General features: G+C 43.9%; 3 protein-coding genes across 3 annotated transcripts; 2 read left to right on the forward strand and 1 right to left on the reverse strand.

The window, feature by feature from the left end:
- Nucleotides 1-204: 204 nt before the first annotated feature.
- On the reverse strand, nucleotides 205-5,296 carry setd7 (SET domain containing 7, histone lysine methyltransferase). Its single transcript, XM_028415778.1, has 8 exons — nucleotides 5,155-5,296; nucleotides 3,880-4,009; nucleotides 2,909-3,110; nucleotides 2,283-2,472; nucleotides 2,116-2,197; nucleotides 1,899-2,016; nucleotides 1,602-1,759; nucleotides 205-1,000 (listed from the first exon to the last, which is right to left on the reverse strand). The coding sequence occupies exons 1-8, from the start codon at nucleotides 5,192-5,194 to the stop codon at nucleotides 808-810; spliced, it is 1,113 nt and encodes a 370-aa protein (XP_028271579.1). The 5' UTR covers nucleotides 5,195-5,296; the 3' UTR covers nucleotides 205-807.
- Nucleotides 5,297-5,777: 481 nt separating this feature from the next.
- On the forward strand, nucleotides 5,778-7,458 carry mgst2 (microsomal glutathione S-transferase 2). Its single transcript, XM_028415779.1, has 4 exons — nucleotides 5,778-5,931; nucleotides 6,305-6,404; nucleotides 6,780-6,932; nucleotides 7,012-7,458. The coding sequence occupies exons 1-4, from the start codon at nucleotides 5,871-5,873 to the stop codon at nucleotides 7,118-7,120; spliced, it is 423 nt and encodes a 140-aa protein (XP_028271580.1). The 5' UTR covers nucleotides 5,778-5,870; the 3' UTR covers nucleotides 7,121-7,458.
- Nucleotides 7,459-7,535: 77 nt separating this feature from the next.
- On the forward strand, nucleotides 7,536-13,415 carry LOC114442332 (short coiled-coil protein B-like). Its single transcript, XM_028415780.1, has 4 exons — nucleotides 7,536-7,685; nucleotides 8,271-8,339; nucleotides 9,462-9,542; nucleotides 11,687-13,415. The coding sequence occupies exons 2-4, from the start codon at nucleotides 8,324-8,326 to the stop codon at nucleotides 11,827-11,829; spliced, it is 240 nt and encodes a 79-aa protein (XP_028271581.1). The 5' UTR covers nucleotides 7,536-7,685; nucleotides 8,271-8,323; the 3' UTR covers nucleotides 11,830-13,415.
- Nucleotides 13,416-13,525: the final 110 nt, after the last annotated feature.

The following is a 13,525-nucleotide window of genomic DNA, read 5'->3' on the forward strand; positions in this document are numbered from 1 at the left end:
AAATACAATCACTTGTGCGATTGTTTGCTTTGACTACATGTCATGGGCCAGAGGTTGGTACACACCCTTTGCTGTTATTACGCAATAATAATTACTCTAATTTGATTGTGACTGATTCATGGTGGGTTTTTCACTATTTATAGCAACATGAAATATTTCACTGTCTTGCAACCGTGACAAAAACAGATTACTTCCACAAGAAGATAAATGGACACATTAGCTTGGAGTTTTATTTCTGAGGGCATGAACACAGAATATTAAGTTAGAAAAGTGGAACAAGCTCACAGGTCCATCTTGTTGACGTTACATTGTTCTCTTCCTTTAAGTTACAAATCCTTTAACCCATTTCAGATATTATAAATACATTAGTCATTGCAACATACATCCTATGCTGAGCCTACCATTTAAACTTCTGGATAAATGAGTTGAATCAAGTTTGAGATCTACTGTTTAAACGAATAAATAACGTGTTGTTAAACTCAAACGCTCAGTGAGCTGCAACTGCTGCATGAATCCTACAGGAAAAGCACCAACCATTATCCACATGGAAACCAAGACTTCCAACACTGATCAGAGGGCCGTGGAAAATCAGAGCAGCACATCTTTGTTTTTTTTGCATAGTTTTTGATTTGCTAGGCCCAAGCAGAGCCTCCGTTTATACACAATTGCTCAAGTAGCACTCCATATGAAGCATAAGTGACCTCTCAAATATGACCTGTGGGGTTTGAACCAGGGTTCTTGTAACATGATATCACAGGAAGGTAGTGATGGGGGGGTCATATCGTCCAGAGGTATTCATCTGCGCTCTCATTGGCTAGCAGAGGCCAGCTGTCTCTGCTGGAATACCTCTAGTTCTTGCTTGTACCAATCAGGAGCCTCAGGGCCATTCTTTCCCGTTGGCTCGTGATCGTAGCCATAGGCGACCATTAGCTCCTCGTGTTTCTGCACAGCCCTCAAGGAACGGATGCATTTGATTGGCCCAAAACGTGGATGAACAAATCTACAAAAACAATTGAATGACAAAATTCAGATTCCACAAGTGTGTGAAACTATACATCTTTGACCTTAATAAATAAAGTGGTTTTCAATACAGCAAACTAAATAAAAACACAAAAATAAAATGATCGTATTTATCATATAAGGAAGTGCAGTAATTAAAATAAATTAACATATGGTGTATGTGTCTGCTAGGTTCATAGGCTAACCCTTCAAGCACGCTACAGCTGACAACAATGACACAGATTACTGGGAAGGTGATTATTGGCCATAAAATATGTTTACGTAAGAAGAATTTGCTGTACTCCATTAACTGTGGGTAACTCTCTGGTGATGGGCACACACACAGGAACAGTTTGTTGGCAAATACACCACACAGCAAACAGGGAACTGTGCTGTATGTTTCCATCAACTGTAATCAATTCAAATTTTATTTTTTATACCGCATTTTCTTAGCTTCATTGTTGCATCCCTTGATTAACTTATAGAGTTAATTAAAATATAATATCACACTGCTGTATTCAACCTGAATTTTCTTTTAGTTTTATTGTCTTTGTTTGAACTTTGTTTGAAAACTCGTGACACCTTGCAGTGCGTGTACTTACGGGTCATATTTGCAGTTGGGGGTAAAGGAGTGGTTTGCCTTATGACCTAGAGAGGCACAGTATTTCTCTGTCTGGTCGAGCGGCTGAGGGACATCGATCACAGTGTCTTCGTCAAGTGAGATTGTGTTTCCATTAAGAGCCCAGTCTCTGCTGTCCACCTGATGAGTTCACATTACACATGAGAACACAAAAAATGTACACAAAATTTTACAAACACTAAACAATGATCAGATCATGTAAAGTAGGATATTTAGTTTGTTATTTTAAATTGTGAATGTTTTTTTCACTTCGTCATACCTCGGAGTGTGTGATGCGGACTCCGTTGTAAAAGGCCATCACAGTGTTAGCCTCTACGTCTGCCTTGGCAAACAGGCCCTGTCCTGCTCCTGGGATCACAGAGTCTGCCACAAACACCCTGACACACAGACAACATGGAGACGATACAAGTACCAGGTCAGTCAAAACCAGGGAAAAGGATGTTGTGAGTGGGACTTTATATATACGTCTGACCTACTTCTGGATTTCATAAGGGTCAGGGAGCAGAGTGTGGGTGCCGATACAAGTGGATGTGGACTTGTCATATGAGTACACAGGACCTTTAAAAAAGATAATATCGTCTTTTTGTTGAAACATATTCATACTCATTCCTCTTGATTCATTTGCACTTCAATCACTACTCACTGTTAGGAGTGGTTTCAAAGCGAGGCCTTCCAGTCTGGTTGGAGATCAGGGTGGCGAGACGAGCTTCAATTAGCTCCCCCTCCACAAAGCTTCCGTAGAGAGCCGTGCGGCCGTCTGGGTAGATGTATGCTATAGACTCGCCAGTCATCTCCCCGTCCTCATTCACCTCCCCAAACACACAGCCCCCGTCCTAGACGCACCACAGTACACACCAACAGACACAACACACACAGTCAGCAAAAATGTTCATACCGAAGCTCATCATGACAGCCAGGGTGTCGCAGCACACAGTAAGGCCTGTTACATAGAGTCCATGGTGACTGTGGAGGAGCAGCATCTCTAGGTCAATTCACACAATACTGTCTGCCAGACCTGTTGTTCAGTCTATTATCATGCCCTGAACATTATCGGCTCACCTAAACTGCTGTTTTTGGCATCGTTCAGCAGCGAAACCTCTTCACAACCTGTGTGTGTGCAACATGTGCTATAGTGGGAGGGCCGTATGAGGAATTCTGCTGAAGTATGAAATGGGCCGAAATGAACTTTGTTCTTGGTCTTGCCACTTCAGGAACATGAACAGATTTCTCTGTTTTTGTAGAGTATGGAACAAGCTTTAGCCAACTCACAGGGTAATACACCCAGCACTCCCCACAGCGGATGTTGTCTTTGTACTGGCCCCTGAACACCGAGCGCCCTTCTCCATCAAACTCCTGAGCGGGCCCGTTGAGCTCGCCGTCCACATATGTCCCATGGAGGACACCGCCATCTTCATATGTGTACACTCCCTGGCCCTGCAGAGCGTCATCTACATAGAAACCCTCCAAGGCGCTGTGGGAAAGGAAAGAAAGGAGACAGCTGTGGTGAAACTTTAAGAAGGCAAGTAAGGCCAGAAAAACATTTATTAACACAGAAACGTTGACTACATGTCACAAAAACTGTAAGAAAACATGACTGATTTGTCTGGTTGTGTTTTTGTTTACAACACTGGGGCAAAAATCTAAAATCTGCAGAATTTAAAGTACCGGTAGATGTCATCATGGTTGTGACAGATATCGTCCAGTTTTTATAAGGTGATTTTTATTCTTATCGAACAATAAGATTAGCATAATTGCATGATTAATATTATTGCTATTTATGACCATTTTTGAAATAGTACCAATATTACCAGTTATCCTTATTAGGGAATTAGAAATAAGGGCCTACCTCTAATGAAAACAAAAGGGTCAACCTCTGATGTTGCTCAATCAGTGGGCAAAAAGTTGGCCCATGGCATAAATGTAAATAGAAAATACAGAAATAAATTAAATTAGGGGACAATTCAAGGGAAAAGACAGATATCGTTACATAAATAATAAATAAAAACATTTATAAATAAATACATTCATACATAAAATGGAACATTTGAAGGCAAGGTAAAACTAAGTGTGGAAATTAAAATCAAAAGGATTTACAGATTTTAAACATTTATCACACTACAAATGAAAAATTGCTACACATATTTTAATATTTTTGGGTGTTTTTACGGACATTTGTTTATGTGTTGGATATTTTGATTCAGGTTTGGACTTTTGCAGTGGTCATAGCAGAATGTGTCTACCTTCCATCAAAGAAGAAGAACTTGCCCTTGCCGTTCTTCTCTCCATGGGTGAAGTGTCCTTCAAAGCGGTCACTGGAGGAGTAGGTCACTGTGCAGAAACCGTGGGGCTGACCATCCTCATCCAATGGACCTGGAGACACACACAACGCTCTGATAACATTACATTTCTCTCCCTACTCAGAACACAGCAACATGAAACCATGAAAGAAAGAATACATAATACCTACAACGTAAAAGCTTTGAGTGGACAGACAGAAACCACTTATATTTTACTCTTATAGTTAAAAACTTAGCATTTGCAGCAATAGACAGAAGAGATCAATATATGAATCATCAACCACAGTGATGACAAAGTGTTCATGATTATCAGCATCACCACCCCACAAATCCTATCCTGGGACCAGCTGAAGGGCCCCAAACAAACAAGTGCCAGTATACACCTTTAACTTGTTTTATGGAAATAAATTACATCCTCTTCCATTATAACCATTAGTGACTGATATTGTCTTTTCTAAGAAAAGCTGGAGCTTAAAGGACAAGAGTAGCCTGGTTCTACTGGAGACGTGGGGACAGACTCAGTACTTTAGAAAACACAAAAGTCAGCTGCATTTGTTTTGTGGACCTATAAAAGAAAAGGTATTCGTCACACTGTTGACATTTAAAGTCTTGCCCAAAACAAAGATGGCGGCGGGCCTTTAATTTCTCTGTGGACCAACAGATTTGCCATGCAGGGGCCACAGGAGTCCTTTATATTATAAAACATATTCCAGGACAGGGGTCTTTAAACTTCCTGCTGCACTTTGAAGCGCTGTGTTGACTTTTAGAGAAACAGTGGCTGTTTCTAAGGCACAGGAGCAGTACGGTTCTGCTGGTAGTGGTCGGACCCCGAATGTGTCGGCCACATTGAAGTGTTTTAATAACTCACACAAATCCTCCGTCACTAAACCAAACAAACATGACCACACACCACACCCGTGACGGTGCTAGCTGTAGCATTTAGCAATGAAAGTACCTTTCGTGTCATTTTACCTCCTCTCTAATCAAATCTTTCACCGTGTAACAGCAGCGGGACGCTGACATCACGCACTGCCGCCCTGCCACGCCTGTCAGCCGGGGTCTCTCTGAAATAAAGTCCGTGGCTGAGTCACCGGGCGGGCCCACCCACAGCCTGCCTCATGGACATTTTGGACACATCACCATCTCTAAGCGGCTCGAAACAAAGCACCACACACCTCGTTATTTACGCGTCAACAGCACAAAGCAGAGTCCACATACCATCGACAACCTCTTCCACGTTCTCATCATCGCTGTCCATGCTGCAGCAGTCTGCTGGATGGACGCAGCTCCGGCTGCTTCTCCTGCACACATGGGCGTCACCGGGGCGTCACCGGGGCACGGCCCCTTTAGGTGCCGCTGTATAATTCATTCTACCGATAAAACATGCATTTTTTCGGTGGTTTTCTTTTATTTAACACGGGGTTTCTTGTTAAGATCATTTAAAAATGAGCCTACATTTAGAACAGCATTGAAACATTTAAAATTACAGTTATAATAATAATAATAAGCAGAAGAAAAGTTACATTTGCAACAAAGAAAAGGGCCTATGGTAATTACTCATAAAGTAAACAACCATGAGGAAATCCCTGTCCTCACCTGACACACACACACACACACACAGCCACACACACAGACACACACACACCATATGCTTGGCTATATCCTTGTTCTTATCAGTACAGAGTCTATACTTTGTCTAACTGTTGCTACTGGTTACTGGAAAGTATCAGAAGAACAAACTAATAACTTTACATCTGCCTCTCCCAGACCAGTGTCTTGTGCGTTTTAGGGCAGGGCTTAATAACTTCAACGTGACAGCACTGGTTTGGGGATTTGCTGAAGTTGTTTCCTCCCAGGAAGTAGCTCCTGGACCTTATGTAAAGTTGTAAAGTTGACTGTGTCGCAGAAGCAAAAGGTGTTTTGAGTGGAGCCATATGGCAGACCATTCCCCTGTTTTGTTAGCAGCAGTGTCCCTTCTGTCTGCCCTGCAGATGGGTGAGTTGAACACGACAGCGTGCATGTTTAGGTACATATGGTTTGGGTTATTGATTTACTGCTTTCAGCCTTACCTTGTATTACAGGAGTCTTTCATTCTGCTCTTTTTAGCTCTTTCTTTAGCTGTCCTGTGGTGGGAACATGTGGGCTTTGGCTGGGTTGCTTAAGCCCCAGCTCTGTAGTCTCACAGCTGCTGTCTGTATGATCTGTATTATGCTGTCCCTGCTGCAGAGAAGCACTCCTAACATGATGCGACCACTGTCAAGCTTTACTGTAGCAATGCAATTCAAACTTATAGTAAGACAAAGTCTGTTGCTTACATTCCACAAAACTGGACCCCTCCTTGACCCTCACCATCAGTGTCTCCTCTCAGCCTACCTAGCAAGACGGGTTGGATGGTCCAGGACGGCCCACAAGATCCTGCCTCCTTCTGTTTCTGGACCTCCAGAGTTTGAGAGGACTTTCCGTGCACAGTAAGCAGCCTGTTATGCAGTGATAGAGAGTGGATGTTTTAGATAGGCTGGTTTATCAGTCAGACCTGGTCAGTTATCGTTACTTAAAGAACATTTCACAAAAGTCTAAATATCCAAGGAAGTATGTTCTCATGGATCTTAGATTTCACAGACGAGCAAGTTATTAGACCATTAGCCTCAGAGGAAGAACACGACATACACAGCAGTTAAGAAGTGAAAGTGTTAGTTTAGTTGCTTAGCCCCTCATGCGATGGTTTTGCCTTTGCTACTGCAGCCAGGAGAGTGTCAGCTTCACTCACAGGATGTATCGAATGCACTGATCTGTGACCTGTGACAGTCAACCTGAGGATGTGACTACATGATGTGTGCTTGCAGTCAGAACTGTGTGGAGTGTTACCCTTTGTTCCTGGTGGCACTGTGGACCTGCGGCCTATACTTCAATGAGGTTGCTGCAGTGGTCGGAGGACTGGTGTACATTGTTGCTCGACAAATATACTTCAATGGATACATCAAGTCCACGAAGAAAAGGTCAGAACAAAATACATAAAATAATGTGGTGCTTGTCCACAATATGAGAGCGCTGACTGAGCTCTTTCTGGTTTTGCAGGTTACCTGGTTTTTATCTGACTTTGGCTGTCTTTTTCACACTGGCTCTACTGGGTTTGAGTGGCATACTGCGTGTGATACTACACAAGTACTTTCACGTCCATCTCTGAAGAGTTCATCTTCACAGGTTCATCTAATTAAATATGATAACAAATGATGTTCAGAATCAGAATTCCGACTCTTATTGAGTTGGAGGATCATGTGCCTGTAGAATGTTTGCAAATGATACACAGGTAAATTAATATGTAAAATGTGCATATTTGTTAAGTATAACAAATCTACATAAGAAGTACAAGTGTTAAGTGATGCATTCACACATTTTACATAAAATGCACAGACGCCAATGACAATGTAATGCAGTGTAATTACTACAAATGCATAAGTAATTTGTGAAATTACACATTTATAGCTAAATGGTGTCAAATGTATTTTTGTTTTGTTACCAGCGCCGATATATATATAAAAAAAATAAAAAAAAATTAAATGTAAAAGTGGCATCGATTGTTTTTCCACCCAGTCGTACACTGCCCCCTGGAGGCGGTACGTTGTAACGCCTTGGCGCACTGGACAGAAGGAGCACAGCTGCTGGGAACCGTTAGCTGTGCTAATCTTTTAACATTTCCTGTCGACACTCCGCAGTCCAGCGCAGAGGCCATTGTTTTTCCACGTTGTGAGGTAGGTAGTTCTTTACATACTTCGTTCTTTGTGTGTAAAAGCTAAAGCTAAACAAGCTAGCCTGTGTTAGCTCTGCCACAGACATGCTAACAGCTAGTTAGCAGCAGGCCTGCTATGTGTGGGTGTTTTCTTCCGCCAGCTGGCGTGTGTTTTGAACGGCTTTAATGTGGCTGGGTGACCGGCCAACGCTGGTTTACACGACTTTAAGCTAAAAAGCTATAGCATCGTTTGGTGGATGACAGGCTTTCAGTTCTTATTAGGTTTCCTCCAAGTAACATTTTTGTGTGATTTGTATTTTTAAAGGGACGTAACGTCATTCAGCCACGACGCGTCCTGCCAGGAGACCGTGGTATAGGACTTCCCTGAAAATAATTTTTGTATACGTAATATTTTTGTAACATCGTCTGATGAAGCATACCCCATTTACTCATTTTAAATTAAGATCATAGAAACCGACTGCCACTCTATATGTGGATGTGAGGTTGGGTTACATTATGAATACAAACGTGTCATTGACGTGAGCAGTTTTAGAGGTGAGCCCCAAATTACTCTACATCTTACAGTCAAGTTTTCATTCATCTTCAGTGTACCTGTGAGTCGCAGCCCTGCATTCCAAAAAGGAAGACGAGTACTTCACCATGAGCTCAGACGATGGTGAGACTCACTCCCTCACTCACTCACTCACTCACTCCCTCACTCACTCACTCCCTCACTCACTCACTCCCTCACTCACTCACTCACTCCGACTCCCTCACTCACTCCCTCACTCACTCCCTCACTCACTCACTCACTCCCTCACTCACTCACTCACTCACTCACTCCGACTCCCTCACTCACTCCCTCACTCACTCCCTCACTCACTCACTCACTCACTCACTCACTCCGACTCCCTCACTCCCTCACTCACTCACTCACTCACTCACTCACTCCGACTCCCTCACTCCCTCACTCACTCACTCACTCACTCACTCACTCACTCCCTCCCTTCCTCCCTCACTCACTCACTCCCTCACTCACTCCCTCCCTCCCTCCCTCCCTCCCTCACTCACTCACTCACTCACTCACTCCCTCCCTTCCTCCCTCACTCACTCACTCACTCCCTCCCTTCCTCCCTCACTCACTCACTCACTCACTCACTCCCTCACTCACTCCCTCCCTTCCTCCCTCACTCACTCACTCACTCACTCACTCACTCACTCACTCCCTCACTCACTCCCTCCCTTCCTCCCTCACTCACTCACTCACTCCCTCACTCACTCACTCCCTCCCTCCCTTCCTCCCTCCCTCACTCACTCACTCACTCACTCACTCACTCACTCACTCACTCACTCACTCCCTCCCTTCCTCCCTCACTCACTCACTCACTCACTCACTCCCTCACTCACTCCCTCACTCACTTCCTCCCTCACTCACTCACCCACTCACTCACTCACTCACTCACTCACTCACTCACTCACTCACTCACTCACTCACTCACTCCCTCACTCACTCACCCACTCCCTCCCTTCCTCCCTCCCTCCCTCACTCACTCACTCCCTCACATACTCACTCCCTCACTCACTCCCTCCCTTCCTCCCTCACTCACTCACTCACTCACTCACTCACTCACTCACTCCCTTCCTTCCTTCCTCCCTCCCTCCCTCCCTCACTCACTCCCTCCCTCCCTCCCTCCCTCCCTCACTCACTCACTCACTCCCTCACTCCCTCACTCACTCACTCACTCTACAGTATGCTCCTTATTCTGCTGTGTGGGACTGACCTGTGTCCTGGCTGCAGGTGACATGGAGAACCAGGCTGAGCTGGAAGAGAAGACGAGGCTCATCAACCAGGTGCTGGAGCTTCAGCACACTTTAGAGGGTGAGACACATGCAGATGCTCAGCGGATATTTATATATATGTATAAGGATAAACAGCTAGTTCTCCTTTAATGTCCCTGTGTGATGATGCCATCTGGTCAGATAATGCAGGCTGTGTTGAGAATGGTGCCCTGCGTGTTTAAAACAAATACTAGCTATAGTCTGTAGTAACAAACCAACCTGCTGCTTCATTTACCTGAATGTCTTACATTATTATACAATATACAGGCTTCCTTTGCAGTACACAATTAGATTTGAGTGATTTGTTAGAGAGAGTAGGGAAATATATTTGTTTTCTGGACTGTGCCTACTCTGTTTCTGGTTACTCATGCATGCCCAAGGATGACTCACACAGCTGTCACTCTGCCCCTCCTGCACACATGCTGACAGTGATGTGGTCTTGTTTTGTCATAGTCTTGATCACTTGCACACGGACACGTGATCCCTTATGTGATCTCTTTGTGCATACACATAAGGATCAATCCTTAGTCCCTTCCACTGTTTCTTCTAAAATGATGAAACATCATATAATCAAATATAACATGCATGTTGCATTAAATTAAAGCTGCAAGCAGCATTGCGGGCCCTCGCGCACCTTGCGATCCGCGGGGCTATCGCTGTCTTCACTCCTATGCTCTCGTCTCCTATACTCTCCTGTCCTATGCTCTCCTCTCCCCTCCTCTCATTTGCAGAGATGTACAACAAACACATGTTTACAACCAAACTTTCCTGCTACCAGTAGGTGGCGCTATGACCGTATCATCCTATTAGCATATATATCTGTTCAGACTCGGGTCCATAGCAGTACTGTAAGATTTTGTCCACATTGCATAAAGTATATGGGTAGTACTGCATAAAACACAGCGAGTTCCTTTGTAATGGCGAATGGTCAACTTTGAGGCCACACCCCCGCCACACGGTAATACTTTTGAAAGAATGCGTCTATTCCCTATGGTGTCCTGAGTGGACACAGTGAATTTCAGCTCAATTGGATGAAGTATGCAGGGCGTGAAAAGTTTTGTAGCAGGGTCACAAATAAGCAAAAAATGGCCACATAAGTCAAAATTGCGGACTTCCTGTTGGGTTTGGAGGGGGGGTCCAAGAGACTTTTTTGTGCGTCTTGAGGTGATACACATGTGTGCTAATTTTCATGACCCTACTCAAAACAGGCCAGGGGGGCAGGCAGAAAAACCTATGAAAACACAACATTTTGTGGCGCTCTGTCAAAGCCTCAATATTGTTGTATAGATGTGTGTAGGGTCAGACTCTGATCATACATGTGACATTGACATGTGACAGAAAACGAAGAAGTTATAGCGACTTCCTGTTTCCTCTGAAATGGTCAACTTTGAGGCCACGCCCCGGCCACACCGTCAGACTTTTGTAAGAGTTTTGGAATGCGTCTATTCCCTATGGTGTCCTGAGTGGACACGGTGACTTTTAGCTCAATCAGATGAAGTATGCGAGGCGTGAAAAGTTTTGCAGCAGGGTCACACATCGCCAAAAATGGCCACAAACTTTCAAATGGCGGACTTCCTGTTGGGTTTGGAGGGGGGGTCCAAGAGGCTACGCGTTGGGGGCGCTATAGAGCCATTTTTCTATGTGCATTTCAAAAGTCAGCAAATTTCAAAATTTTTCGGGCGAATGAATTTTTCTACCGAGTTTGGTGAGTTTTGGGGCATGTTAAGGCCTCCAAAAAATGCGATCTTAGGGGGGGAAAGAAGAAAATAATCCTAAGGGTTTCAATAGGGCTCTTGCACCATTCGGTGCTCGGGCCCTAAATATACATAGTGAACATTTAGTTTCTGGATTCCTATGTGTGAAAAATCTCGCATGAAGTTCATAAATCTGAGAAAAGGTTTGCTATGTTGTGGGTGTTGTTCAGTGAATGAATGATGAATGACAGGAACCTGCACCAGATGCACTCCCAGGGTAATGCTTATCTAAACACATCTCATGCTCTGTTTAATCTGTGGCAGCACAGCAATGCTTTACCTGGAACTGGGATTAGCTGTCCCCTCACAGTGGTTTCACTCCAGGAACTGGTCTTACCCTAATGGACAAACAATCAATAAAAAGGCCCATAAGTCATTTCCTCTTTCATATTTATGTATGTGATGTGTGTGTGTGTGTGTGTACTTTTAGACCTGTCCGCCCGGGTGGATGCTGTGAAAGAAGAGAACCTGAAGCTGAAGTCGGAGAACCAGGTTCTGGGTCAGTACATCGAGAACCTCATGTCCGCCTCTAGCGTCTTCCAGACCACCGACACCAAGAGCAAAAGAAAGTAAGGAGAGCTTCAGAAACACTTACCCCTAACCTGAACCCAAACCCTCCTAGATGACCAGACTCAAGGACCCTTTAAATACTGCCTACACCTGAAACAGGTTCCTGTCTGAGACATGGGTATTTCTCTGTATGTCAAAGTGGCCACCAGGGGGCAGAATTGCATTGATTCAAATTGAATGTATGGGGTGGATGAGGGGTACAACAGACATGCATCACAGACTTTGGTTCTTTGTCAGCTGTAACTCAGATCCATCTTTTAACCCAATCCTCCCCGGTCCCAGGACCCAGCAGATCCATTACACAGGCCTCAGACTCGTGCTTATATGAAGTTACTCAGTAATCAGACCTGGCTTAATTAACACCTAACCTAGTGACAACCAACAAAAATGATCAAAGGTTGATGAGGGGCTCCTGTTTAACCGGTTATAATTACCTTCTAAAGGTATAATTCTATGCAACACAAGGACTAAACCACATTAACATGTACCTTATTGTGCTCAGTACTGTGTCTGAACGCCTCCTGTGTTGTCACAAATGGAGCTGCTGCTTGGCCAGCATGCAACTGACACCATGTTGACACAGCTAAAGCCAGATTAACAAAGCTAGCTCAACAGGGACAGAGTGTAACTTAACTCACAATGCCCCGTGGATTAATATTTGCAAATAGCAATTACCGTACTTGTGACCAGACCCACACCTGTCTGCGGGCTTTGTTCAGTCCAATAGTAAGGTGGAGTCCTGGTGTACACCTGCACATCTGCACTGCAGTGCATTTTAGAGCATACACAAGTAATGTCAGCAAAAAATGATCTAAACCACCTCATTGAAATTCACTGACCAGGTTTCTATTTGCTAATGCTAAAGAATTAGCCGATGCTTTCTCTGCTGTTTAAGCCTAAAGGACACTTCCGTCAGTGTGTTATTTTTGCAGCTGCAGATGCATATACAACAAATAAATCATCAGACTCAGACTTAAACTTCTATGCTTGCCCTATCTGCACCATAAAAATGAAAAGAAAAAGCTCCACACCATCGTCCTGTTCAGTTAAATGACCCTCTTCTCTTCGGGATGCTGCACTAGAGAGCGGTGTTCAGTGTTTGTGGGTTAGTGAGTAGCAGGACAGCACGGGTTGATCCAAACAGGGGAAACAGGGGAAATCTCTTTTTTCTTTCCCTTCGTTATTTATTAGTCAGTATCGCTGCCATTGTGGGTACAATAGATTTTACAGTGTGTTGTCATAACATGATTTTTTGTTGCTGCTCCGAAAAGAGAGGAGGGTCCGAAGGCCCATTTTGAAAGTCTGCCAGTGAAAAAGTGTCACTTTTTGTTGCTGCTTCTCTTCTCGGGAGTAAACTCCTCTACTCAACAGTGACCGTCACTGTTAGTGTCCACATCATTTTCTTTTAAAGCCTTGTTTATATATTGACTGTTAAACTGGCAAAGCCTAGTTTAGCTTCTCAGTGACTGACTGGATTTTAACGTTACCTCTGTTGCATTTATACATTGTTTACAGGTTGTTTTTGTTGCCAGTTTTAAATGTGTTTACTTAAATAAAGTGATGATCTTTGATGAACCTCCGCCCCCTGAGCTAATCATCTTGCTTCATATTTGTCATGCTCCCAGGGTCACTAAGGGTGCTCGCAAGGACAGGTGACCTACAGCTTGGTATATACATACATAAAAGTACAAAGACACAC

Source organism: Parambassis ranga, chromosome 10, assembly GCF_900634625.1.
Source record: "Parambassis ranga chromosome 10, fParRan2.1, whole genome shotgun sequence".
Classification (NCBI taxonomy): domain Eukaryota; kingdom Metazoa; phylum Chordata; class Actinopteri; family Ambassidae; genus Parambassis; species Parambassis ranga.

Bases quoted from the DNA above. Each gene is read 5' to 3' on its own strand.
- setd7 (XM_028415778.1), bottom strand. From the start codon at position 5,194: ATGGACAGCGATGATGAGAACGTGGAAGAGGTTGTCGATG. The intron at 3,111-3,879 runs GTAGACACATTC...CCTTTCCCACAG, and splicing joins TTCTTCTTCTTTGATGGAAG to CGCCTTGGAGGGTTTCTATG. The intron at 1,760-1,898 runs GTATGACGAAGT...TGAACTCATCAG, and splicing joins TCCGCATCACACACTCCGAG to GTGGACAGCAGAGACTGGGC.
- mgst2 (XM_028415779.1), top strand. From the start codon at position 5,871: ATGGCAGACCATTCCCCTGTTTTGTTAGCAGCAGTGTCCCTTCTGTCT. The intron at 5,932-6,304 runs GTGAGTTGAACA...GTCTCCTCTCAG, and splicing joins TCTGTCTGCCCTGCAGATGG to CCTACCTAGCAAGACGGGTT. The intron at 6,405-6,779 runs GTAAGCAGCCTG...GTGTGCTTGCAG, and splicing joins GAGAGGACTTTCCGTGCACA to TCAGAACTGTGTGGAGTGTT.
- LOC114442332 (XM_028415780.1), top strand. The intron at 9,543-11,686 runs GTGAGACACATG...GTGTACTTTTAG, and splicing joins GCTTCAGCACACTTTAGAGG to ACCTGTCCGCCCGGGTGGAT.